At 46.0% G+C, this 26,109-nt stretch overlaps 1 protein-coding gene across 2 annotated transcripts; it reads left to right on the top strand.

Annotated features, from left to right (window-relative positions):
- Window positions 1-4: 4 nt before the first annotated feature.
- NICOL1 (NELL2 interacting cell ontogeny regulator 1) lies at window positions 5-18,552 on the top strand. Of its 2 annotated transcripts, none has more exons than XM_028728865.2 (4): window positions 5-109; window positions 2,735-2,876; window positions 9,320-9,408; window positions 14,959-18,552. In XM_028728865.2, exons 1-4 carry the CDS (start codon window positions 62-64, stop codon window positions 15,028-15,030), a joined length of 351 nt encoding a protein of 116 aa, XP_028584698.2. In that variant the 5' UTR covers window positions 5-61; the 3' UTR covers window positions 15,031-18,552. The 2 variants fall into 2 exon arrangements, with proteins under 2 accessions (XP_028584698.2, XP_028584697.2); XM_028728864.2 differs by having other exon boundaries at window positions 15-125; window positions 2,730-2,876.
- The last annotated feature ends 7,557 nt before the right edge of the window (window positions 18,553-26,109 follow it).

Genomic DNA, 26,109 nt, shown 5'->3' with positions numbered 1-26,109 from the left:
CCATGGTAGATCCTCTCCCCTTTCAGGGAAGGATAAAGAGAGCCAGTGCACATGCTCAGAGATGCTCACTAGCAGTTTGCTGCAGCCATTCAAAGAGACCATCACAAAGGCAAGTGAGACACCAGGTACTTCTATTTTATGATTTGCTGCAAAGGGGTTTCCCCCCCTGTTTTATAAAACTGAAAAGATGTCGTGCACTGGCTCATCGTATGCTATAATTTGTCCCTGAATAGCTATCGCTCGCTGTGCAAAAAATAAACGGCAAGGTAACTGGCAGGGAACAGGTGATTTCTTCTTGCCATATTTCCTTGCCGGAGCTCTTGTGATGAGCCGGCCTGCTGGGACTGAGAGCTTCTTTGGAAAAACAGAGACAATGTTTGTTTTACGGGTGCAGTGAGAAGGCTTTTTCACCATTCCAGACAACAAAGACTTCCACGAAGCTCAAGTCACTTCTAGGCAGTGATCGTCATTCCTAACATATACGGGTAGGAGAAACCCCTGCCTTTGCAGAGAATTATAGTGAGGACTTAAATTTAATATATTGGCAAACGGCTGGTTTTAAAATGCACTCAGGTTTTCAGTCAATATTATTTAAAGAACGAAAACTATGCGAAGTAATATGTTTGTGTTAAGCAATTTTATTTGGAATTGCAAAATTGGTATTCTTAGGGCTTTTGCAGGTAGCCGTACCACTGACGGCCGTGTGTTTTCATGCAGCAGCTGTGGTTCTGAAGCCACATACTGGAAGAACTGCCTTTGCAGTTGTTTAAATGCATCTTTGCTCTCGATATAAAATGGGGAAAATTCCAGCGTTGCCCTCTGTGCATGTCAAATGAGCATTCTTATATAACATCATCATGTATAGACGCTGCCTTCCCTCACAGCACTTCTTCATGGCTTTTGAACATGAGGACCCCCCCCCCCATGGCAAGACGTTCCATCGTTTTGCTTTGAACATTTGTGGCTGAAGAACATTCTAACAAGCTTTGAAAGTTTGTGACATTTTAAAATGACCAGCTGTCGTAGTAAACAATGCCCCTTCACATGCCACAAGAACTTCATGTATATTGTTTTTGTAACTTTAAAACTGTGGTTTGATTTTGTCGTTTGTCACCTTGAGCTTTTTATGAGGAAAGGGGAGGGGTTAATAGTGTATTAAGAAATAACTAAATAGTAGCACGCTGTTGATATTCTGGGTTTGTAAATGAATAATTGCTCAAGTATCTCAGGTGTCAAGACGTTTAGAGTTTGGGTGAGTTGCCACAGTGGTGTTTTGCTACATCATGTGTCTGTCACAATTCCTTTCTAAAATGTTGAAAGCAAATACTGAACATGCAGATTTCCATGGATGTAGGTAGCACTCTGCTGGCTTAAAAAAAGTTAGGATAGTTTGCAGCAGAGATTATTATCCTCAAACCCACCTGATGTTTTGGTGTCATGAAACGTTTGTGCAGTGCTGAAACACATTTTCAGCTTGTGATACTTGTACCTGTGAAATCTAACAGTTCAATTAAAAATAAATAAAATTGCACAGTGAAGTTTGTAAGACTTGAAGTTTCACAGCTTCTCAGGTAACAATTTGGTCACCTGTAACAAACCCTTACGGGACGCGGGTGGCGCTGTGGGTTAAACCACAGAGCCTAGGACTTGTTGATCAGAAGGTCGGCGGTTCGAATCCCCGCGACGGGGTGAGCTCCTGTTGCTCGGTCCCTGCTCCTGCCCACCTAGCAGTTCGAAAGCACGTCAAAGTGCAAGTAGATAAATAGGTACCACTCCAGCAGGAAGGTAAACGGCGTTTCCGTGCGCTGCTCTGGTACGTCAGAAGCAGCTTAGTCATGCTGGCCACATGACCCAGAAGCTGTACGCCGGCTCCCTCGGCCAATAAAGCGAGATGAACGCTGCAACCCCAGAGTCGGCCACGACTGAACCTAATGGTCACGGGTCCCTTTACCTTTACTAACAAACCCTTAAGAGATTTATATCGACCTACATCTTCAGGCACATCCATGCAACCGTAGACAAAGTAGCAGATAGTATAGGGCTAGACAAAATTGTAGTATTGTATTTTGGCTAAGAAACCATATGATATTTGCTTGGCCCTGTGTCAGTTATTAAATTGTTTCAGTTTCATGGATATGACTAGTAAAGGTAAAGGTAAAGGGACCCCTGACCATTAGGTCCAGTCGTGGCCAACTCTGGGGTTGTGGTGCTCATCTCGCTTTATTGGCCGAGGGAGCCGGCGTACAGCTTCTGGGTCATGTGGCCAGCATGACTAAGCCGCTTCTGGCGAACCAGAGCAGTGCACGGAAACACCATTTACCTTCCCGCCGGAGCGGTACTTGCTATTTATACTATTTATCTACTTGCACTTTGACCTGCTTTCGAACTGCTAGGTTGGCAGGAGCAGGGACCGAGCAACGGGAGCTCACCCCATCACGGGGATTCAAACTGCCGACCTTCTGACCAGCAAGTCCTAGGCTCTGTGGTTTAACCCACAGCGCCACCCGCGTCCCTTTAACCCGCGTTAAATTGTTTCAGTTTCATGGATGTGACTAGAGAGGGGGCTAATTAAGATGTTTGGAATTAGCTGGGGATTTTTATGTGTTCCTGATGCTGTTCTGGATATTCGGTAGATAAAAACTTGGGTTTGCTTACCAGGATGGCCATCCAAATAATGTAATACTGTACTTCAAAATGCTACTTTGTCTCTGAATTCCTGTTTTCCCTAGTGAAGGAGGAAGACGCCACTAGCGAAATGGTGAAGCCCTGCATAAGCAAAGTGATCGTTTTAGTGCCTTTAATGCTTGTAGTTGGGCTTTTTTCTACCAAGCCAGCTACAGCCGAAGAAGAATCAGGAACAACAATCCCTGCTGAAAGTACGTACTGGGTTCTATCTAACTTAAAAACCATGGAGAGACCTGGTCTGAACAAAGACATTGGATTCTTATCTCATTATACATGACAAAGCCATTTTTCACCTTCTCACCCCTTGCTTTTTCCTGTAAGACCTATTGCAGTCGTTAAGAGTCGTCAACAGGCTCATCACAGCTATCTGCCAATCACCCATTCCCACCACCCTTCTGAGTAATACCCCTCCCCACCTTCTCACTATATAGAAGGATCTGGCAACTTCTGTTTCAGTGTATCTGAAGAAGTGTGCATGCACATGAAAGCTCATACCAAGAACTAACTTAGTTGGTCTTTAAGGTGCTACTGGAAGGAATTTTTTTTGTTTTGACTATGGCAGACCAACACGGCTACCTATCTGTAACTGTGTTCTATCTAGTCTCTCATGCTGATACCCCAAGGCTCATTTCACACAAATCACAGTTTGCCACTGGCTGCAGCTCCTTGCTTGAATATCCACTCAGTTATGATTCCTATATGTATGTTCCTTGTGTGTGTGTCTATGGTACACATGTTTGCATGCAGCTCCTAATTTATTCTGTTGCTGCCAATACAACACTGCCCAAATCCTTCAGAAGAAGTATCAGTATGCAAAACAAATTTGTGAACTCTGGATAAGCCAATAAGCCATAATAATAATAATTGTTTGTTTGTTTGTTTCTACTCTGCCCATCTGACTGGGTTGCCCCAGCCACTCTGGGCAGCTTCCAACATATATAAAAACATAATAAAACATTACACATTTAAAAGCTTCCCTAAACAGGGCTGCCTTCAGATGCCTTCTAAAAGTCAGATAGTTGTTTATTTCCTTGACATCTGGTTGGAGGGTGTTCCACAGGGCAGGCGCCACCACCGAAAAGGCCCTCTGCCTGGTTCCCTGTAACCGCACTTCTCACAGGGAGGGAACCGCCAGAAGGCCCTCAGAACTGGAGGTTGTTTCTGTCGGTGCAAATTATATTACACAGACACAAACATGTAGTGCTTTTTTCTGGGGGGAACGCAGAGGTACGCATACCCCTAAACATTTTGTGAATCTAAGTTTGGCCTCATTGAGGGACAGTATTTCAATATGAGTAGGAAAATGAGAGTACCCTCTAAACATTTTTTTAAGGAAAAAAAGCACTGCAGACATGCATATATATCTCAAGTTATATACGAACTATTTCAATTGATTCGTATTCTTCTGTAGTAGAAGAATATCTATGGTGCCACACTTCCATGTGATGTGATAACATTATACATAGTCCGAGTGTTATCAGAAAAGCGATTTGCATAAGCTACAAATCGTGATCGAACCCACCACACATCCTTATAGGCTTTCCGTGTGTTTCAGTGGAAGACTCCACTTGTTCTCCTGCTTGTCTTTGTTTCCCATCTATTGGCATGAAATGTTGAGGCCTTCTGCTATCCTTCCCAAGTGTCGGAACGGCCTGAAGATGAGGACTGGGGAATGCATTCTATGGCAGACCAGCTTCTTTCCGGTGGAGAGCTGGAGGAGGAAGAGTTGCCCCCCCTTGTCCACAGCATGTTCAGAAGCAGAGAGAGAGAGAGAGAGAGAGAGAGAGAGAGAGAGGAGATGAACAGCTTAGGAAGGAGTTACCCAGTTAAGAGATAATGACAACAGAACCAGGAGGGAGGGGGCAGCTAGTTGAGACATCACTTGAGAGCGTAGGGGACCCCCCCTCACCATGGACTCGGAAGCCTGAATGTACCAGAGAGCAAAGGGGTCAGAGGGAGCGAGGAACGTCCGTTTGGCACCCAAAATGCTGCAGAAGCCGGAAGGAGGAATAGACTAGCCAACTGCCCTTCTTTCCTTGCGGAGAGCTGTGTGCTTGTGCTTGCAACATGATGCCGTAATAAAAGGACTATAAAGCTATCAACTGCTCGTTAATTCTTATCTGTGCAGTTACTACAGGGAGGGGAGGACTGATACCAAGCAAACTGCTGAATTTCACATAGGCAGACCCCTGGTTCCAGCTAATAAGAGGAGAGGTCCGGTCCTCCAGTGGATCAGGAACTGGCTAAGCTGCAGGAAGCAAAGGGTAGCAATAAAGGGACAGTTATCCAAATGGAATAAAGAATAAAGTGGAGTCCCTCACAAGGATTGGTGTTTGGACCTCTGCTTTTTACCGTATTCATAAATGATCTGGAGTTACGACCGAGCAGTGAGAAGACCAAGTTTGCGGATGTGTTCAGAGTTGTTGAAACAAAAATGAGATTGCGAAGATCTCTGAAAGGATCTCTCCAGACTGAGTGTGTTAAGTTGTGGGTGAACATATCAGACGACGCAGTAATTCTTCAAACGGCTCTTGTTTATTCACAGGCCAGAACAGAACTGAACTGAAGGGTTCAGCCAGCCTGCTTATATAGAGCTCCACTAGAATGCAACAGTAACCATTTTCTGTAACTAGCCAATCATTGAATGTCACTTTTGATCCCTTATTTGCATATGTGGGCCTGAACTATCTACAGTATCCCCCTGCTGGCCCAGGGTGAGAACTTCAGTACATAACAGAGTGAATGGGCAATAAAATGGCAAATGCAACCAACAAGATAACAACAACAACAATAATAATTTTATTATTTACACCTCCCATTTGGCTGGGTTTTCCCAGCCACTCTGGGTGGCTTACAGCATAGATCTAGGGAGATGGTGCGACTTCGCTACGGGGAAAGGTTGCAGCGTTTGGGACTTTTTAGTTTAGAGGAAAGGCAAGTCAGAAACACGATAGAAGTTTATGAAGTTCTCCACGCAAGGCATGGAGAAAGGGGAGCGAGAGAGAAAGCCCCCCCCCCCCGCCTCCTCTCTCATAACTCTAGAACTCTTGGACATCCAACGAGCCAATGTGGTGTAGTGGTTAAGAGTGGTGGACTCGTAATCTGGGGAATCGGGTTCGCGTCTCCGCTCCTCCACATGCAGCTGCTGGGTGACCTTGGACTAGTCACACTTCTCTGAAGTCTCTCAGCCCCACTCACCTCACCGAGTGTTTGTTGTGGGGGAGGAAGGGAAAGGAGAATGTTAGCCGCTTTGAGACTCCTTCGGGTAGTGATAAAGTGGGATATCAAATCCAACGAAGCTTCATGTTGAAAGGTTCAGTGCAGATAAAACAAAGTTTCTTTTCATGCAGAGTGCACAGAAGGTACTAATGACCACTAATCTAGATGTCTTTTAAAAAGGATTAGACAAATTCTCATGGAGGAGAAGGCTATTGAAGGCTACTTCGCCATGATGGCTAAGCTCTGCCTCCATAGCTGGAGAATACGAGTTGCTGGAGACCAGAGGTGTGCTTGAATCCTGCACGTGGGTTGCCCAAAGGCAGAAACTTGCATGCACCACTTTGAGGAGCTTATCTGAACTCAGGGTGGCGAAAGGGAATGCAGCACTGGGTATGTCTGCCTGTCTGACCAGCTTTTGTATTTCCCATGACTTTTATATAGCTAACTTTTGTTTCGAGGCGAGATTTTTGCATGTATGCACACTTACCGTAATTCCCAGGCACAGGACAGCTTCCCAAGAACATCCTTTGGATGTGCATGTATCCCATCGGCAAATCACAAGGAACGTCCTTTGTTGTTGTTGCTGTTGTTTAGTCATTTAGTCGTGTCCGACTCTTCGTGACCCCATGGACCAGAGCACGCCAGGCGCTCCTGTCTTCCACTGCCTCCCGTAGTTTGGTCAAACTCATGCTGGTAGCTTCGAGAACACTGTCCAACCATCTCGTCCTCTGTCGTCCCCTTCATCCTTCCCAACATCAGGGTCTTTTCCAGGGAGTCTTCTCTTCTCATGAGGTGGCCAAAGTATTGGAGCCTCAGCTTCAGGATCTGTCTTTCCAGTGAGCACTCAGGGCTGATTTCCTTCAGAATGGAGAGGTTTGATCTTCTTGCAGTCCATGGGACTCTCAAGAGTCTCCTCCAGCACCATTAGGAACATCCTAATGGTAGCAAAAATGAGGGTGGAGGGGAGAGTCTGTGTGGGAGGTGTTGGAAATCATCACCGTGGAAGGAAATTGAGTGAAAGTACTGCCCAAAACACTTCATTTGCACTGTTATTGGAAGTTTATCCTAAAACCGTGAAGCATAGCTCTGAATATATTTTACAGTTTATATTTGCTTTAAATATTAAAGGTTTTTTTTTGTAAAGAGGTATAAACTTGCCCTGTTGCTCTGCACATGATAATTTTGCAGCTTTTGGCTTTGATCATATTTATCTCTTCCCAGCTCTGTGCTGGTGACATTCTCCAGACTGCAGCCAACAAATTCAGTTGCTAAAAACTCCCAATTTTCTAACTTTTGCTGGTACTGTACTCATTTAGTTTGCATGCTCAAGTTTGGTTTTGATATTTGGGTAGACTGTTTATATTTTGCAATTCAGCTAGAGGTAGCAATTTAATTGGGCATTTGAGGCACGTGCTGTTTCTCAGATTGTGAGTCAGGGACTCCTTCCCAAATCTGAGCGGAACCTGGATGTTATTTTGTGCAAAGTCATGACCCAGTGGCAAAATTGCTATGTCAGGATAGTTCATGCTGAGGTCTTTGCAGACATTCTTGGGCATTGTGCAATTTTCTGCTGTGTCACAGGGACTCAAAAACAAAAGCTGAAATTGTAATGAGTATGGAAAAGCTATTGGACTCATGCTGTCATAGGCAGATTGCCCTATATTGATACACTACATATTTCTGTATGTGCTTTGGTTATTTGACTAAAACAGTTGTTCCCCAGCCTGGACCCCTGCCAGTTCTGATGGTTGGGGTGAATGGGAGAGGTAGTTCGGAACATCTGTAAGGCAGGCAAGTTGTGGAAAGCTGTTTTTGTCAAACCAGTGAAGTCATCAATAGAGAGAAACTGGGTATATAGAGTGCTTTTCTCCATCTGTCCAAATACTAGGAAGTCATTCTGTGAAGTCATCCTGTGAATGTTGGAAGACTCAGGAGGTACTTCTTCAGTGCATAATTAAAACAACGGAATCTGCTGCCAATTTTAGATGGCTTTAAATCAGACACAAACTTGGATGGCTTAAAAGGAGGTTTAGACAAATTCGCTGAGAATAACGCTACCAAGCCTACTAGCCCAGACCCTATTTTACAGGGACAGTCCCGGTTTTACAGAAGCCATGCCAGTTTCTGATCTGGTCCCAGAATGCCCCGCTTTTCCTTAAAAAGTTAAAGGTAAAGGAGCCCTGACAGTTAAGTCCAGTCGCAGATGACACTGGGGTTGCGGCGCTCATCTCGCTTTACTGGCCAAGGGAGCCGGCGTTTGTCCGCAGTCTGTTTTTCCGGGTCATGTGGCCAGCATGACTAAGCCGCTTCTAGCAAAACCAGAGCAGTGCACAGAAACGCCGTTTACCTTCCCGCCAGAGCAGTACCTATTTATCTACTTGCACTTTGACGTGCTTTCCAACTGCTAGGTTGGCAGGAGCAGGGACCGAGCAATGGGAGCTCACCCCGTCGCGGGGATTCGAACCGCCGACCTTCTGATCAGCAAGCCCAAGAGGCTCAGTGGTTTAGATCACAGCGCCACCTGTGCCCTCCACTTTTCCTTAGGACGTCCCTATTTTCGTTGGAGGCTTTGGAGTTACCCGACCCCCCAGACATCTGAAGGCAGCCCTGTATAGGGAAGTTTTTTAAATGTTTAATGTTTTATTATGTTTTTATATATGTTGGAATCTACCCAGAGCGACTGGGGCAACCCAGTCAGATGAGGGGTATTATTATTATTATTATTATTATTGTTGTTGTTGTTGTTGTTGACTAGGACATCCCTATTTTTATCAGAAAAATGTTGGAGGGTATGGTAGCCAGAATTGCTATATTCTACCTGCACTGGGGACGCAGGTGGCGCTGTTGGTTAAACCACAGAGCCTAGGACTTGCCGATCAGAAGGTTGGCGGTTCGAATCCCCACAACGGGGTGAGCTCCTGTTGCTCGGTCCCTGCTCCTGCCAACCTAGCAGTTCGAAAGCACATCAAAGTGCAAGTAGATAAATAGGTACCGCTCTGGCGGGAAGGTAAATGGCGTTTCCGTGCGCTGCTCTGGTTTGCCAGAAGCGGCTTAGTCCTGCTGGCCACATGACCCGGAAGCTGTATGCCGGCTCCCTTGGCCAATAAAGCGAGATGAGCGCCGCAACCCCAGAGTCGGTCACGACTGGACCTAATGGTCAGGAGTCCCTTTACCTTTACCTGCACTGTCAGAAGTGATGCGTCTCAGCGAGCCATTTGCCAGGCAACACAAGTAGGGCGAGTGATGTTCTGCTGTGGTTCTGCATGTGGACTTTTCATAGGCATCTGGTTGGTCCCTGTGAGACGAACAGGATGGATTATGCTTGAGCTTTGGTTTGGCCCAGCAGGCTCTTCTCCCGTTGTTTTCATTTCCAATAATATTTCGTGCTTGTCTGCCAACATTTCTCCACCCTTAGGTCGCCCATGTGTTGACTGCCATGCGTTTGAGTTCATGCAGAGGGCTTTGCAAGATTTAAAGAAAACGGCATACAACTTAGACTCACGGGTAAGGCTTGTTCCTTAATCTGGGCACAACACGATTTTGTTTCTTTTAACGCTCTGCCAAAAGAGAGCAATTGTGTGTGTGTGTGGGGGGGTGATCTTTCCCCCTGTCCTCTTTATCTCTCTCTCTCTCTGTTCCCACGTTAATTGTTTGTCTCTACCCCTGTTGGTGCCCATTTCTTGCCTCAGGTTCTCTTGCCCATGCCCAGAAATTAGTGAACCATCCAAAAGGTTTGAATAGTTTGCAAACCGGCACACGACGCCAGCTCCGGAAAAAGCGAAATGTTTTAAAGACTGGTTTGGAATTTAAAGTGTTTAGAATTGAATGTGGAACAAAGTCATCTAACATGCAAGTGAGGAGGCTCGCAATATGAGAAAAGCAAAAATTCTTAGTGAGTTCCAGTGTGTTCCTCAAGACTTGCCGTATTTTTTGCTCTATAAGACTCACTTTTTCCCTCCTAAAAAGTAAGGGGAAATGTGTGTGCGTCTTATGGAGCGAATGCAGGCTGCGCAGCTATCCCAGAAGCCAGAACAGCAAGAGGGATCGCTGCTTTCACTGCACAGTGATCCCTCTTGCTGTTCTGGCTTCTGAGATTCAGAATATTTTTTTCTTGTTTTCCTCCTCCAGAAACTAGGTGCGTCTTGTGGTCTGGTGCGTCTTATAGAGCGAAAAATACGGTACCCAGGCCCAGCCAAAAAGAAAACCTGTGTTGGGGGATTATTGGCTTATTTATTTATTATGCGTGTTCATGTTCTGCACCTTCAGGCAAGCATGACTTTTTCTTAAACTATGTGCTTCGGTTCTGCTGTTTAATATTCAGAGAAGGCAGAAGCTGAGGAAGCCCTTTGTGAAACCTGAGCAGGGAGAAAGTATGAACTCATCAACAATCTGCCTGCAGACTGTTTTGAAGCCAGTTTCCAAATAATTTAACCTGACGTGACTTTCCTGAAAGAACCTAGGGGGGCATAGTTTGCTGAGGATGCGGAGAATTATTATTTGATAGCTGTGGCTGCTGCACAAAAATAATCCCAAACGTTCTACAACCAGACGCCATAAGAATTAAACAGATATGAAATTGGGGTATAAAATGTCCACATAGCCCCAACACATTGCTCTGAAAACAATAAGTAGTTCTCACAGAATGGGGGTTTCGTCTAACTCTCTGATTTCAGTATTGGTCCCCAAGCTGCTTTCAAGTACATACTCAATTAAACAGAACAGCAATGGTTACTATAGTTGTTAACTGGATTCAGAGTTTGCCTGGCAACAGGAGAGGCTGCAAACACACCCTCCATTGGCTGAGTGGATTACCACAGACGCCACATTTCAGCTCCCACAAATGCTGCTGGTTAGAGCTTATCAGCTGGATTTTCACTCTTTTCCGTGCCTAAGGTCAGGGCTATGGGAATTTAATTTGTTGACTGGATGAGACCCAGAATGTGCTGCTAAACTGAGATCTGGAATACGTGCACTAATAATTTAGAATATTGCCAACGCATGTGCAAAGTACTTTTTTGGTCACCAGAGTTAAAGAACAGGAATTCCAGGGCAGATAGCAACTTTATTTTGTGAGGGAAGAGGAAATCAGTTCCTCATTTCAACCACTGCTCCAAGCCACTTTGGTACTTTTTTCCGGTCCAGACTAAAGTGCCCTAAGAGAGGATTTTCTTTTTTAAAAAAATAGCCATGAAAAACCTGGCCATTAGTGTAGAGCCAGGAAGTCAGGCATAGGCTGACTCGGCCCTCCAGATGTTTTGGGACTACAACTCCCATCATCCCTGACCACTGGTCCTGTTAGCTAGGGATGATGGGAGTTGTAGTCCGAAAACATCTGGAGGGCTGAGTTTGCCTATGCCTGCAGTAAGTGAAAGAAGCTTCAGTCAACCCACCACCTTCCTTTTTCTCTCCTAGAGAGCAATCTTGATCTATTCTCATTTCCTTTGCACACTAACCAAGAAGGTTTTCATCTGCAACACGGGATGCTATCAAGAGTTCAGAACAAACACCTTTCATGGCCTCTCTTTTCACTTAAATCTAGTGATCTTTCTCCATAAATGCTGTTCCTTGCAGGGACACTACAAGGTTCTCAAAAGGTCTGGGCCCAGGGACATAAAATCGCCTAGCATTTGCATATGCAGCATTTTGTAGAATTTGAATTTTAACCAGAGTTATGGCTCTCCCTGGAAAATAACCACAGGTTACTGGAAAGCTGAAGGAAATGAACATTGTTTCCTGGTCAAGGGTGCCAACTTTAATAAAATATTGGAGAAGTGTCACGTAAGCCCTGCCCCCACATAACTGATCACAATTTGAATGGCAATGCTCATCAACTTTGGGAGTGGTCTGGGCCCCTCAAAAAAATGTTTAAGGGGGCCAAAGGAATCTCAGCCCCTAGGAGTTGGCTCCTATGTTCCTGGGCCTTCTTAAACAGTTCCTTTTTCACAATCTCTATCAATAGGTTTAATATTAGGAGGATAAAAGTACAGTCATCTAAAATAAAGATCTGCCCCTTAAATTACACAAATGTTTAAAGAAAGAAACTGTACACACAGCTTATCAGATGAATTCTGTGCCCATGTCATAATTCAGTTCAGTTCACAGCAGAATCTTATTTAAGTTAGCAGAGGTGGCATTTTATTTTATTTTATTGGTTGCATCCAACTACCATATTTTTCGCTCTATAAGACGCACTTTTCCCCCTTCAAAAATTAAGGGGAAATGTGTGTGCGTCTTATGGAGCAAATGCAGGTTCCTTGGCTTCAGCGATAGCAACGCGAAGCCTCTGAAGCGCAGAGGGAGAGCTCCCCCTGGGCTCCGGAGGCTTTGCGTTGCTTTCGCTGAAGCTGCCTGAAGCCCCCGGAGCGCAGCGGGAACTCCCACTGCGCTCCGAAGGCTTGCGGATAGCCGCCTGAAGCCTGGAGAGCGAGAGGGGTCGGTGCACACCGATCCCTCTTGCTCTCCAGACTTCGTTTCGCTGGAGAGACGCTGCACAGTTTCCCCTCTCTGCGCAGCGCCCCTTCAGCGAAGCGGGAGGAGAAATGGAAGGGGCTCCGTTTCTCCTGCCGCTTCACTGAAGGAGCGCTGAGCAGAGAGGGGGAGAATCCCCCCCCCTGTTCTCCCCCTCCTATGGTCCGGTGCGTCCAATGGTCCGGTGCGTCCTATAGAGCGAAAAATACGGTATGTTTTACTCAGAGGATTGATATTAGTGGACCTAGCAGTCACATCCATTCATTTCAGACAGTCCACTCTGTGTGAAACTTCACTGAACACCACCCTAGATGTGCTTTGTGTTGGCTGTCCGGCGAGATGGGCAAACAAGACAAGCGTGTTTGCCTCAATTTTAACTCCTGCAACAAAACTGCTGACACATTCTTGGAGCTCATTTACATGGTAGCTAAAGGGATGCTGAGTCAAAATTCCCTGCTTCTGTTATGCCACTGAGATGGTAACTTGAGGACTTCACCTTGCCTGCATTTCAAAGGAGCACATTTAGTGGGAAAGAGAAAGAGCTGCCTTATCTTTGGTCAGGCCAAGGCTCCATCGTTGCAGTAACCTTACTGTGCCCTTCAATTCAGCTTCATCTTGATTAAATAATTGGGCAAGTGCTTAGAAGACAGAGAGAGAACCAGAAGCAGGCACATACTGTTAGCATCACAGCGTATTTGAGGAGAGCTGCATTCCTATACAGATTTGGGGGATTATTTCTGAGTCGATTTGAATAGGTTTGTGCTGCAATGCAGTTGCTTTCAGGGCTGAAAGCTCCTCTGCAACCACACCTGGAGCCAGCAGGAGACCCATCAACTTGATCTTCTTCCTCTGTAGGAAAACCCTGAAATAACGCCCTCCCCACAACTGAAAATGAACAGGGTTTGTGTGCAGGGGCAGATCTCTCATTCAGCAAACTGAAAAAGGGCCAAGACACCAAGATGAAAGCTCAATGAAAATGTCATCTTTTGAGTTTACAGAAACGAAAGGATTGGGCTGTAGGGAAAATGCCACAGTTCCATTCAGAATTATTTTGGTCTCTAAATCCACAAGGACCGTCCTACTGTCTGGTTCGGTACTTGCTGCTAGCTGATTCCTTCTCGTTAGAGTCTGTCTGGACTAGATTGGGTGATTCAATGTGCAACTCCCTGTTGTTTTTGTTTAGTCGTTTAGTCGTGTCCGACTCTTCGTGACCCCATGGACCAGAGCACGCCAGGCACTCCTGTCTTCCTCTGCCTCCCGCAGTTTGGTCAAACTCATGCTGGTAGCTTTGAGAACACTGTCCAACCATCTCGTCCGCTGTCATCCCCTTCTCCTTGTGCCCTCCATCTTTCCCAACATCAGGGTCTTTTCCAGGGAGTCTTCTCTTCTCATGAGGTGGCCAAAGTATTGGAGCCTCAGCTTCAGAATCTGTCCTTCCAGTGAGCACTCAGGGCTCATTTCCTTCAGAATGGATAGGTTTGATCTTCTTGCAGCCCATGGGACTCTCAAGAGTCTCCTCCAGCACCATAATTCAAAAGCATCAATTCTTCGGTGATCAGCCTTCTTTATGATCCAGCTCTCACTTCCATGCATCACTACTGTACCGTATAGCTTTAACTATATGGACCTTTGTTGGCAAGGTGATGTCTCTGCTTTTTAAGATGCTGTCTAGGTTTGTCATTGCTTTCCTCCCAAGAAGCAGGCGTCTTTTAATTTTGTGGCTGCTGTCACCATCTGCAGTGATCATGGAGCCCAAGAAAGTAAAATCTCTCACTGCCTCCATTTCTTCCCCTTCTATTTGCCACAACTGTAGCAGGCATCTCCTTCATCTTCTCAATCTCCTCTCAACTCTTTCCAAGTGTACATGTGCATACACATGCGCGCACACAGAGCGAGTGGCTGGCCAAAGCTCGTAAGGCTGAATGCTGACTTCTCTCGTTGTCTGCTCAACTCATCTGCTCGCTGTTGTGTTGATAAACTCAGTTGCGTTGTACACAGTGCACATTGAGCTCCATGCAACTTGAGAAATGAGGGAGTCAAGAATTAAGAGTGCACTGGGGAGATGCCAGTAGAAGTTCGATCTTCAACAGCAGTCATGATTGGTTGGGAGACTGGTCCTAAGCAGCCCATGAATCCCGGTTGGCGGTTCGAATCCCTGCGACGGGGTGAGCTCCCATTGCTCGGTCCCTGCTCCTGCCAACCTAGCAGTTCGAAAGCACACCAGTGCAAGTAGATAAATAGGTACCGCTCCGGCGGGAAGGTAAATGGCGTTTCCATGCACTGCTCTGGTTTGCCAGAAGCGGCTTAGTCATGCTGGCCACATGACCCGGAAGCTGTACACCGGCTCCCTCGGCCAATAAAGCGAGATGAGCGCCGCAACCCCAGAGTCGGTCACGACTGGACCTAATGTTCAGGGGTCCCTTTACCTTTACCTTACCACTCGGATCCATGAATGACAAGTTTGGTTCCTTTTCTCCAGCTTCCTCGTTTGTGACAAAATGCAGGAGGTTGTGATGCAATCGGTTTATGCTAAGTTTGCCCCCCAACGTTTATTCCTCTCTCTCCCCCCCCTTTCTATTCCTACAGACGGAGACCTTGCTTTTTAAAGTGGAGAAGAGGACTCTGTGTGACTGTTTAACTGCAAATGCACTGAACTGAATACTGGAGACCCACCTAGCAGCCGCTGGTTCGTCAACAGCTTTTAAGATGCTGCTGTTAATGCAGACAGATTTAGGAAATAAAATACTGCGAACATGTAAGCTTCAGGGCACTTACGCAACTAGGTGGAGGATTTGGGTGTGATATTGATGTGTCTCTCCTGTATGAATGCTTGTGTAATTCTTTGTCTTCACCTGTGTTGATGTCATCATGAGCTCTAAGATATTTTCCAAAGAAAGGGAAAAGCTGGAAGGGGCGCAGTTCTAATTTATTGCAAAAATATTAAAATCTTATTTGGGGAAGCTCTGGGGTTTTTTAACTTTACATTTCCCCCCCACACGAAAAGCAAAACACAGAGGACATCATTATTCCTGGGATTTCTTCTCCTAACACACATTTCCCTCTAATATTTTAGAAAAGCCTTTTCCCCCCTCTCACATGCAAGATGGGGACTATGCCGTCTAACATGGTGGCTTCAAAAATGCTAGTTGCTTCAAAAATATTGTTTATACCCATGAGCAAATTCTAGATAGATTAATTGATCAAAATAGTAAAACTCATATGATTACCGTATTTTTCGCTCTATAAGACGCACCAGACCACAAGACGCACCTAGTTTTTGGAGGAGGAAAACAAGAAAAAAAATATTCTGAATCCCAGAAACCAGAACAGCAAGAGGGATCACTGCGCAGTGAAAGCAGCAATCCCTCTTGCTGTTCTGGCTTCTGGGATAGCTGTGCAGCCTGCATTCGCTCCATAAGATGCACACACATTTCCCCTTACTTTTTAGGAGGGAAAAAGTGAGTCTTATAGAGCAAAAAATATGGTAATTGTTTCCAATAAGTTTGAACTTTTTTTGTTCTGTGAACCACCCTGGGACCTCCAGGTATAGGGTAGTATATCAATTCAATAAATAATAATCATAATAATAAAATAAGGAATTGATGCTCTGAGTCACTACATTGCACCAAACATCTGCTGCTGCTCCCAAGGAAGCTGTTGCTGTCATAGTGGCGCAGAAGAGAGAGAAAACCCCCAAACCACAGATCCTTTATGACTGCACTAATATAAAGAAATGTAACCCAACAGTGATGAGTCAGATTTCTCAATAAAAAAAAATTGCCACTTCAGTAACCATTGATATTCTGTTGGAAGTCTTTAGGGCCCTACTTGCTATCAAGAACAGCTGTAGAAACTATTTTAAAAATCCTAAGAGTAGTTATTGGCTTGAGGGTATTTTGAGAATCCTCCAGAATCACAAGAAAGTGAATGTTAAAACAACTGGTGGGTCTTCAGGAACTGAGCAGCCTACAGCCTTTCAGAAGTTATTGGGGATGGTCCTCTAGGCTCTAGGCAGTTTCCCAAACTTGGGTCTCCAACTGTTTTTGGACTACAGTTACCATCATCCCTGACCACTGGTCCTGCTAGCTAGGGATGATGGGAGTTGTAGTCCCACAACAGGTGGAGACCCAAGTTTGGGAAAGCCTGCTCTGGAAGACCATCTCCACCGTCTCATCACACATGTATGGAAGTCCCCTTGTAACCACGTTGTTGCTAATATTTGTGTACCTGGATATATGGTGTACTCTGCCATCCTGGTGTCGTATAGTCTCCTAATCACTTTGTTGGTTAACTTCCACAGATTTACACAGATGGACTTAAAGAGTGTGACTGACCTGATGTTCTACCACTAGTTTCGCTTATTTTCAAACATTACTTCCCAGTTTGAGTTTCCAAAATGAAAGAACACCAGCCCTCCAAAAACGGAGAGCTAATACTTCTTAAAATCCAGTTCATTGATTATTATTTTTTTGTTTCTACAAGAAACTCACACAATTTCTGGAGTATATAATGTCTTCCTCTCGAGTCTTGCTAGAAGCAACCCAGGTCTCTAGCTCATAGTTCTGTCCTCAGCACCTTGCTGTGACGTATATTGCCTGAGTTCCCTGTGATAATGACCTTGCAATTGCCTGATCCTGTTTCTGGATTATGTTTAGACCTAGATCGATACACTGTACTTGACCTTGGCTTGTTGGGACTGTGCCACCTCTTCAACGCTGGCTGTGTTGGCAGGTACCTCCTAGGATGAGAGACTAGCCCCTGAGAGCACCTCCTGGAGTGTTATAGCTGATTTAAATATTACCGTATTTTTTGCTCCATAAGACACACTTTTTTCTTCCTAAAAAGTAAGGGGAAATGTCTGAGCGTCTTATGGGGCAAATGTGTGGTCCCTGGAGCCGAATTGCCCAGGGGCAAAAAGCAGATCATGCTTTTTTCTTTTTTTCTTTTTTTGAAAGAGGGAAGTGGGTGTTGAAACAAAGCCGCTGATCGTTTGCCAATCGGGGAGAGAGATAAGGGACGCTACAGATAAAGGAGGCTGCCTGGGAGGGGGGAGGTAAAGACAGCAAACTTGCAAAGGGGGGAAACAAGAAGACTAAAGTAATAAGGAGAGAAATTAGAAGAAGAGGAGCAAAAAAACTTCTCCAGCTAAGGAAAAGACACTAAGGCAAACAAGAGGGAAGAGAATGTTGAAAGGAAACAGCTGATCGGTGGGATCAGAAGAGAGATAAGGGACGCTAGGGGAGGCTGCCTGGGAGGGGGGAGGTAAAAGCCCATGGATCCTCAGGATTTTTACATTTGGTCACCCCAAATTCACCATCAGATCGCATAGCATGTCCATGGCTACAGCCTGCACCAAAAAAAATCATGCACCCACTGTTGCGTGGGGCCGCAATGGTGCAAAAACATGGTTACAAAGCATGGATCCACATGGATCCTCAGCATGAACTACAAAAATCATACATCCACTGTTTCATTCAGAATATTTTTTTTCTTGTTTTCCTCCTCTAAAAGCTAGGTGTGTCTTATGGTGAGGTGTGTCTTATGGAGCGAAAAATACGGTGATTTGTTCATTTAAATCGCCTTGCTTTACGTCAATCCGCTCCGACATGCTGCTGTCATACAGCAGATACTGCAATTGTAAATTCTGGTCTGGGCCCAACTTCAACCTTCAAGTCGGCGAGTTAGTGTTATACAGCGCTCTCTTCCGAGTCTCGCCTTCTATAGCTTATCCTCTCCCATATTGTCAGTCTAGGATAGTCAATACACTCCAGACACTTTCCTCACAAGCTTTGTACTTATTTTGAGGGTTTCCCCCTCCTTTGGTTTTGCTACGTATCACCCTTTCAAATCTAAATTCCACCAGAAAGTTCTTTTGATGCAGCTGCCCCAGTTTGGGCCCATGAGGCTGTATTCCTGAACCACCCGCCCCACACCTGATGTCCTATGTGACGTCAGGAGTGGGGCAGGTAGGGGCAGATCTGCTGCATGACAAAAGTTCTCCACAATTCCTGCAAAAATCAGCTTTGCCAGCCCCGGACTTGGCTGTTGGGCTCTTGGGACAACTGGCCTGTCCATCGATTTCATGTATTTCCTTGCATGTGAACACATCTGTTGTATATAATGCAACTCCCTTCTTGTTTGGTCTGTTCCCTTTCAATAAAATGTAACTTCCAAACCCTACATTCACATAACGAGTCTTATTTCACTAGGTTTCAGTAATGCCTGTTAAATCTTATTCACCTTTCCCTATTAAGAGTTTAAGTTCATCCGGGTGGCGCTGTGGGTTAAACCACAGAGCCTAGAACTTGCTGATCAGAAGGTTGGCGGTTCGAATCCCCGCGACAGGGTGAGCTCTCGTTGCTCGGTCCCTGCTCCTGCTCACCTAGCAGTTTGAAAGCACGTCAAAGTGCAAGTAGATAAATAGGTACCGCTCCGGTGGGAAGGTAAACAGCATTTCCGTGCGCTGCTCTGGTTCGCCAGAAGCAGCTTAGTCATGCTGGCCACATGACCCGGAAGCTGTACGCCAGCTCCCTCGGCCAATAAAGCGAGATGAGTGCCGCAACCCCAGGGTCGGTCACGACTGGACCTAATGGTCAGGGGTCCCTTTACCTTTACCTTACTGTGTGAATTATAGAGGCATTGATAACCCTAGATTGAACAAAACCACGACCACATGCTTACTCTTCTTCTTGCACGTTCATGGGTGCCAGCACAGTCCCCCCCTTTTACCCACGCTCCTCTAAGTAACCAAAGAACTGAACAAAACTACCCCAAACGATCACAGCCTCTGATGTTTGTGCTGAAGGGTTGCACACAAATTCATTGTAATGAGATTGGAATTGAACTTTGTGGGGTTTAGGGGTCCTACAGCCCCGCAGACCTGTTCATAAAACAAAGGTTCTTCTCTTCTTTCCCCCATTATTATTCTCTCCCGCATCTGAGCCTTCTCTCACCTCCTCCCCGTTCAATCTAATGAGGTCGAACTGGAGGATAACCATAGCCTGGCAGATTCTCTTTGGTTGCATAACTAAAGAGAGGGTCAAGTACAGGTGATGTTCTGCCACGGAAACTAAAAAAAAAACCATGGAGATCCTTCTGGAAGGCTGAATGCTTTCCTTCTCTCCCAGCGCCTGCCAAGCTCGAGGTGATGTCATTAAAATGCCGCGTGTGCAGTAGACCGGCAGTCTTGGAACTGGGTCTGAGAGGTAGAGAGGTCTGATTTGTGGTCAGTGAAAATCCAATACCGTGGCATTAGTAGCCCCTGGAAACCTAACAGGGCAGCCCTATTGCTGTGGGTTAAACCACAGAGCCTAGGGCTTGCCCATCAGAAGGTCAGCGGTTCAAATCCCCGCGACAGGGTGAGCTCCCGTTGCTCGGCCCCTGCTCCTGCCAACCTAGCAGTTCGAAAGCACGTCAAAGTGCAAGTAGATAAATAGGTACCACACCGGCGGGAAGGTAAACGGCGTTTCTGTGTGCTGCTCTGGTTTGCCAGAAGCGGCTTAGTCATGCTGGCCACATGACCCAGAAGCTGTAGGCCAGCTCCCTTGCCAATAGAGCGAGATGAGCGCCGCAACCCCAGAGTCGGCCACGACTGGACCTAATGGTCAGGGGTCCCTTTACCTTTACCTTATCTATTGGAGGTTAATGCGGTGAAGTTTTCATCTTATGCTCAAACCAGTGTACGTGCAAATCATAATCATAATAATTATTTATTATTTATACCCCTCCCATTTGGGTGGGTTTCCCCAGCCACTCTGGGCGGCTCTCAACAGAATATTAAAAGCACAATAAAAACATCAAACATTAAAAACTTCCCTAAACAGGACGACCTTCAAATGTCTTCTAAAAGTCAGATAGTTGTTCATTTCCTTGACATCTGGTGGGAGGGTGTTCCACAGGGCGGGTGCCACCACCGAAAAGGCCCTCTGCCTGGTTCCCTGTAACTTGGCTTCTCTCAGAGAAGGAACCGCCAGAAGGCCCTCAGAGTTGGACCTCAGTGCACGATGGGGGTGGAGATGCTCCTTCAGGTATACTGAGCTTTCTCAGGTGACCTTCAAGGGAAACCAAACTCAAGGTATGTGCCGGAACCCCTTAAACCGGGGGTCAGCAAGCTTTTTCAGCTGTGGGCTGGTCCACCATCCCTCAGACCATGTGGTGGGCTGGACTATATTTTGAAAAAAAGAATGAATGAATTCCTATGCCCCACAAATAACCCAGAGATGTATTTTAAATAAAAGGAACCTTTCTACTCATGTAAAAACACGCTGATTCCTGGACCGTCCGTGGGCCAGATTGAGAAGGTGATTGGGCCACATCCAGCCCCCAGGCCTTAGGTTGCCTAAAGGTAAAGGTAAAGGGACCCCTGACCAATAGGTCCAGTCGTGACCAACTCTGGGGTTGCGGCACTCATCTCACTTTATTGGCCGAGGGAGCCGGCGTACAGCTTCCGGGTCATGTGGCCAGCATGACTAAGCCGCTTCTGGAGAATCAGAGCAGCACACAGAAATGCCGTTTACCTTCCCGCCAGAGTGGTACCTATTCATCTACTTGCACTTTGACGTGCTTTCGAACTGCTAGGTTGGCAGGAGCAGGGACTGAGCAACGGGAGCTCACCCCGTCACGGGGATTCGAACCGCTGACCTTCTTATTGGCAAGCCCTAAGCTCTGTGGCTTAACCCACAGTGCCACCCGCGTCCCATAGGTTGCCTACCCCTGCCTTAAACATTTCACTGCTCAGAGAGCGGTATATAACATGTATAAGTTGAAACATTATTAACATTAGAAAATGTGACATTGCCAGACGGCAACACTGTGATTGATGGGTGATGGCAGGCTTCCTGCTCTGGAGGTGGCCATTAGTGTTCCTCTGCTATTTCTTCTTTTTACTGGTTTTGTTTTGGTTTTTACATTGGTGTTGTCATTGCATAAACTGATGGCTCCATTTTGCTCATGTAGTGGGGTCTGAAAATCACCCTTTTCCGTCTCCCTAAAACACAGTCACAGGACCTTCAGGTTTTCCTTCTTGGGACTTCATTCCTAGCACTCGCATGGCATTTCTTAATCCAAGGCTATCATTCTCTCTCTTGGAAGCCAGCAGTGACTGCAACACCAAACCATGGTTTTGGAAAGGAAGACTCCTCCGTGTCTTTGGATCTTATTTCTCCTAGGAAACTAATGCCCCCCTGTTGGTATTCCATATGCCTTTTAGGGGTAGCCTCTCACAGTCCAAAAGCCTGGGGTCTGGGGAATGAGATAGCTCAGCAAAAGTTCAAAAGAAGTCGGGCAGAGAGTTAAAAAACGACGACGATGCTCCAAAGCCTTGCATATGCTGACACAGGCAGCCCGTGAAAGGTTACCCTTCTCCCAAATGCTGAATGGAAACAAATGGAATGGCAGATGACATTAAGTGGGATGCTGTTTCATCCAAGCCAGTCGACATTCTTCTAGCAATCTCTGTCTTAAATAAAAAGCCATATCCCTTTCCCGACAAGGTATCAAGTATCTCTTGCATTCCAAGGCGTGGTGAAAAGCGCGGCATCGCCCAGCACCACAACTTTGCGGGCTGCCCGTCAAAGCTTTTCAACACTTCTAACAATGTACTCGCTGTTCTACACCCACATTCTAGTGGAATATAAGCCTGGCTTCTGAGAGAGTCCGAAGTCCCTATAATTATGCTATCTGTTGTCCATTTAACTGAAGTGGGTTAATGAGTGAAGAACAATTTGCCCCTGGCTGGGATGTAATTCACATTTTGTCACCCCCCCTAAAAACAACGACATGTGTAATCACGAATGGTGATGGAAAATGTGAATATTTGTATCTCCCCCCCCCCCCCCCAATTTTTAAATTGGTTTTCACAATATTATAAACAAACAAACACATAAGACAAACATAAATCATAGCCTTATTGAAACTTAGACTTATTAACTTTGTTAAGTGACTTCGTCATTCCGCTTGGTTGAATTTCATTGCATATCCTTTTAACGGTTTTCCAAATCACAATTCTTATAAAATTTAACTTAAACATTAACATGAGGAACGGCTAAGGGAGCTGGGCATGTTTAGCCTGGAGAAGAGGAGGTTAAGGGGTGATATGATAGCCATGTTCAAATATATAAAAGGATGTCATATAGAGGAGGGAGAAAGGTTGTTTTCTGCTGCTCCAGAGAAGCGGACACGGAGCAATGGATCCAAACTACAAGAAAGAAGATTCCACCTAAAGATTAGGAAGAACTTCCTGACAGTAAGAGCTGTTCGACAGTGGAATTTGCTGCCAAGGAGTGTGGTGGAGTCTCCTTCTTTGGAGGTCTTTAAGCAGAGGCTTGACAACCCTATGTCAGGAGTGCTCTGATGGTGTTTCCTGCTTGGCAGGGGGTTGGACTCGATGGCCCTTGTGGTCTATTCCAACTCTATGATTCTATGATTCTAACATCCTTAAAAAGAATGTGAATATCTGTAAGCAAGAAAGGATGAATCATAGAATCATAGAGTTAGAAGGGACCCTGAGGATCATCTAGTCCAACCCCCTGCAAGGCAGGAATATGCAGCTGTCCCATACGGGGATCAAACCTCCAACCTTGGCATTATCAGCACCATGCTCTAACTAACTGAGCTATCCAGGCACAGAGTTGGGTGATAAGCAACTCTGGAAAGCAGCTTCATAAAATCAGAGTTGTAGAGTTGGAAGGGGGCCTGAGGGTCATCTAGTCCAACCCCCTAGAATGCAAGCATCCATGACCTCTGCTTAAAAAGGAAGGGAAATCCACAACCTCCCAAGGGAGTCCGTTCCACTGTCAAATAGCTCTGTCAGAAAACTCTTCCTCATATTTAGCCAGAATCACCTTTCTTGTAACTTGAAGCCATTGGTTGGAGTCCTACCCATCCTCCATCTTCCATGGGACAGCCGTTGAGATATTTGAAGATGGCTATCATATCTCCTCTCAGTCTCCTCTTTTCAAGGCTAAACATACCCAGCTCCTTCAACCGTTCCTCATCAGGCTTGGTTTCCAGACCCTTGATCATCCTGGTTGCCTTCCTCTGCACACGTTCCAGTTTGTCAATATCCTTCTTAAATTGTAGGGCCCAGAACAGGACTGAAGTTGGGGAATTTGCTGGTTTCCTACCCCAAAGATCCCTTACAGGCCATGAGGCAAGGTGAGGCAGTTGCCTCAAGGTGGTCTGCTTCGGAAAGCTGGGAGGGGCAGCACATTCAACCTGTGTGGAGGGCACCCTGCACTTTATGGCTGTTGCCTCCTCCTTCTCCTCCACTGTACCCCCCCCCATTGCCACCACTCGCTGTCCCTCTGCTGCTTTCCCTTTCCTCCCCTCCCTATTTTCTTTCCCAGTTCACCCCTTTGTTTCCCCACAGCATTTATCCTCCCCATTTCACAGCATCTTTCTTTCCATAGCCCTATGAAACCACTAAGCCACAGAGTCCCGCGCAAGAGCTGTGCTGCATGTGCAGTTGTCCCAGACAGGCAAGCTCACAGCTTTGCAAGAGAGCAGCGCCCATCTCCAGCCGGTATTGTTATGTACTGAAGTTCTCACCCTGGGCCAGCAGGGGGATACTGTAGATAATTATGCCAAGAAGGGATCGAAAGTGACGTTCAGTGATTGGATAGTTTTAGAAAATTGTGACAGTTACATTGTACTGGAGCTCTATATAAGCAGGCTGGCTGAACCCTTCAGTTCAGTTCTGTTCTGGCCTCTGAATAAACAAGAGCTGTTTGAAGAATCGCTGTGTCATCTGATATGTTCACCCACAACTTAACAGGTATGCCATGGTGCAAAGGCGAGAGAGAGGTCAGTTGGTGGAATGGAAAGGGGGGGCCAAGGAAGGGAGGTGAGATGAGCACCCTATCACCATCACAGTTCCCTCTCTCCACCCACAGACACATTACAGTCAGTAAAAATGCGGCAGCTAGACTGGTGACTGGGGGCGGCCGCCGAGACCACATAACACCAGTCTTGGAAGACCTACATTGGCTCCCAGTACATTTCCGAGCACAATTCAAAGTGTTGGTGTTGACCTTTAAAGCCCTAAATGGCCTCGGCCCAGTAGACCTGAAGGAGCGTCTCCACCCCCATTGTTCTGCCCGGACGCTGAGGACCAGTGCTGAGGGCCTTCTGGTGGTTCCCTCACTGCGAGAAGTTGTGGCGCCCACCCTGTGGAATGCCCTGCCATCAGATGTCAAAGAGATAAACAACTACCTGACATTCAGAAGACATCTTAAGGCAGCCCTGTTCAGGGAAGTTTTTAATGTGTGACATCTTAGTGTATTTTTGGTCTTTGTGGAAGCTTTGTGGAGTGGCTGGGGAAACCCAGCCAGATGGGTGGGGTACAAATAATAAATTATTATTATATTATTATTATTATAAAAAAACCAAAAAAAAACCCACCTCAAGGAGGGTGCATAGCAGGATGGTCTAAACCCCAACAGAGAGGTTTGGAGGGCTGCATTTGGTCTCTGAGCCTAATATTCCCTATCCAGCCCCCTTAACAAACTACAATTCCCGGGGGGGGGGGGGGACACACACCGTTTTCTGGTTCGCCTCAGGCAGCAAAATGTCTTGAGCTGGCCCTGTTCAGTGCCTTTTGCACTTTTGCCACAAAACATAGTTTGGCTCTTTTAGGGAAGGGAAATATCGAAATCACACCACCAGTTGCGTGCATGCGTAGGAGAGTGAAGAGTAAGATCACTGAGAGGCCGGAATTATGTTTCGTTGAGATTCAGTTAGAGGAAGTGACATAAGAGAAGAGATAGCAGAGAGAAAATTAGAGACTTTAGTTGAGTGCAATTGTGAAATATAGTCTACCCCAGTGTTCCCCAACCTTGGGCCTCCAGCTGTTTTTGGACTACAATTCCCATCATCCTTGACCACTGGTCTTGCTAGCGAGGGATGATGGGAGTTGTAGCCCAAAGACAGCTGGAGGCCCAAGGTTGGGGAACACTGGTCTAGCCCCCCCACAAGGTCTGAGGGACAGTGGACCAGCCCCCTGCTGAAAAAGTTTGCTGACCCCTGCCCTAAGGGGAGTGAAAGGTGGGATATCAAGTCCAAACTCCTCCTTCTCCCCCTCCTCCTATCCCGCTTCCAAAATAAACTCTTGCCTCAAATCAGAAGGACAAACTTTTAAGGTCTGCAAGGCTTGTGTTCTCTGTGGGCACTGCTCTCTTAACAGTCCTCTGACTCTGCCATGGGCTCCTTAAAGGGAGCCTCAGTCTTAATTTCATAGCAGTTGTCCCAAACCAAAGAACACCAAGGAGTTATTAAAGAGTGATATTTGCCCTTCCATCAAAGAGCAGTCCAATCTACACCAGGCTAGTGTGTGCACAACCTTCCCTCCACCTCAGGAAGTGATAAGAGGACTAGGCGGATGGTTATCTCACAAAGCTGCATGAGATCTTCAAGACATCTCGTTTCCTGTTTCCAGACTTCTTTGCAACAGTCAAAACTGGGACACACCTCCGTTGGCTTGGAAGGAATACACTCCCAGAACAACAACTCAACAACACATTTGATGTCATTGAATTTGATGTCAATAAATCAAAGCCACTTTCAAGGGCTCCATTATATGCTAGTGATATTATACCAGCAGAATTACGGTAAGTGGAAAAACATTTCCAGGGTAGCACTAATGATCAGGGTGGGCTATGGTTATAACTAGAATAGTTTGAAAGGAAGACGAAATAAATGTTTCCATTGATTTGCATAAACTATGCAAATTAAGTAATCTGC

The sequence above is a fragment of the Podarcis muralis genome, chromosome 6, assembly GCF_964188315.1.
Source record: "Podarcis muralis chromosome 6, rPodMur119.hap1.1, whole genome shotgun sequence".
Classification (NCBI taxonomy): Eukaryota; Metazoa; Chordata; class Lepidosauria; order Squamata; family Lacertidae; genus Podarcis; species Podarcis muralis.
This window is presented reverse-complemented; position numbering and strand designations above follow the sequence as displayed.

Bases quoted from the DNA above. Each gene is read 5' to 3' on its own strand.
- NICOL1 (XM_028728864.2), top strand. From the start codon at position 62: ATGCTCACTAGCAGTTTGCTGCAGCCATTCAAAGAGACCATCACAAAG. The intron at 2,877-9,319 runs GTACGTACTGGG...CTCCACCCTTAG, and splicing joins AACAACAATCCCTGCTGAAA to GTCGCCCATGTGTTGACTGC. The intron at 9,409-14,958 runs GTAAGGCTTGTT...CTATTCCTACAG, and splicing joins CATACAACTTAGACTCACGG to ACGGAGACCTTGCTTTTTAA.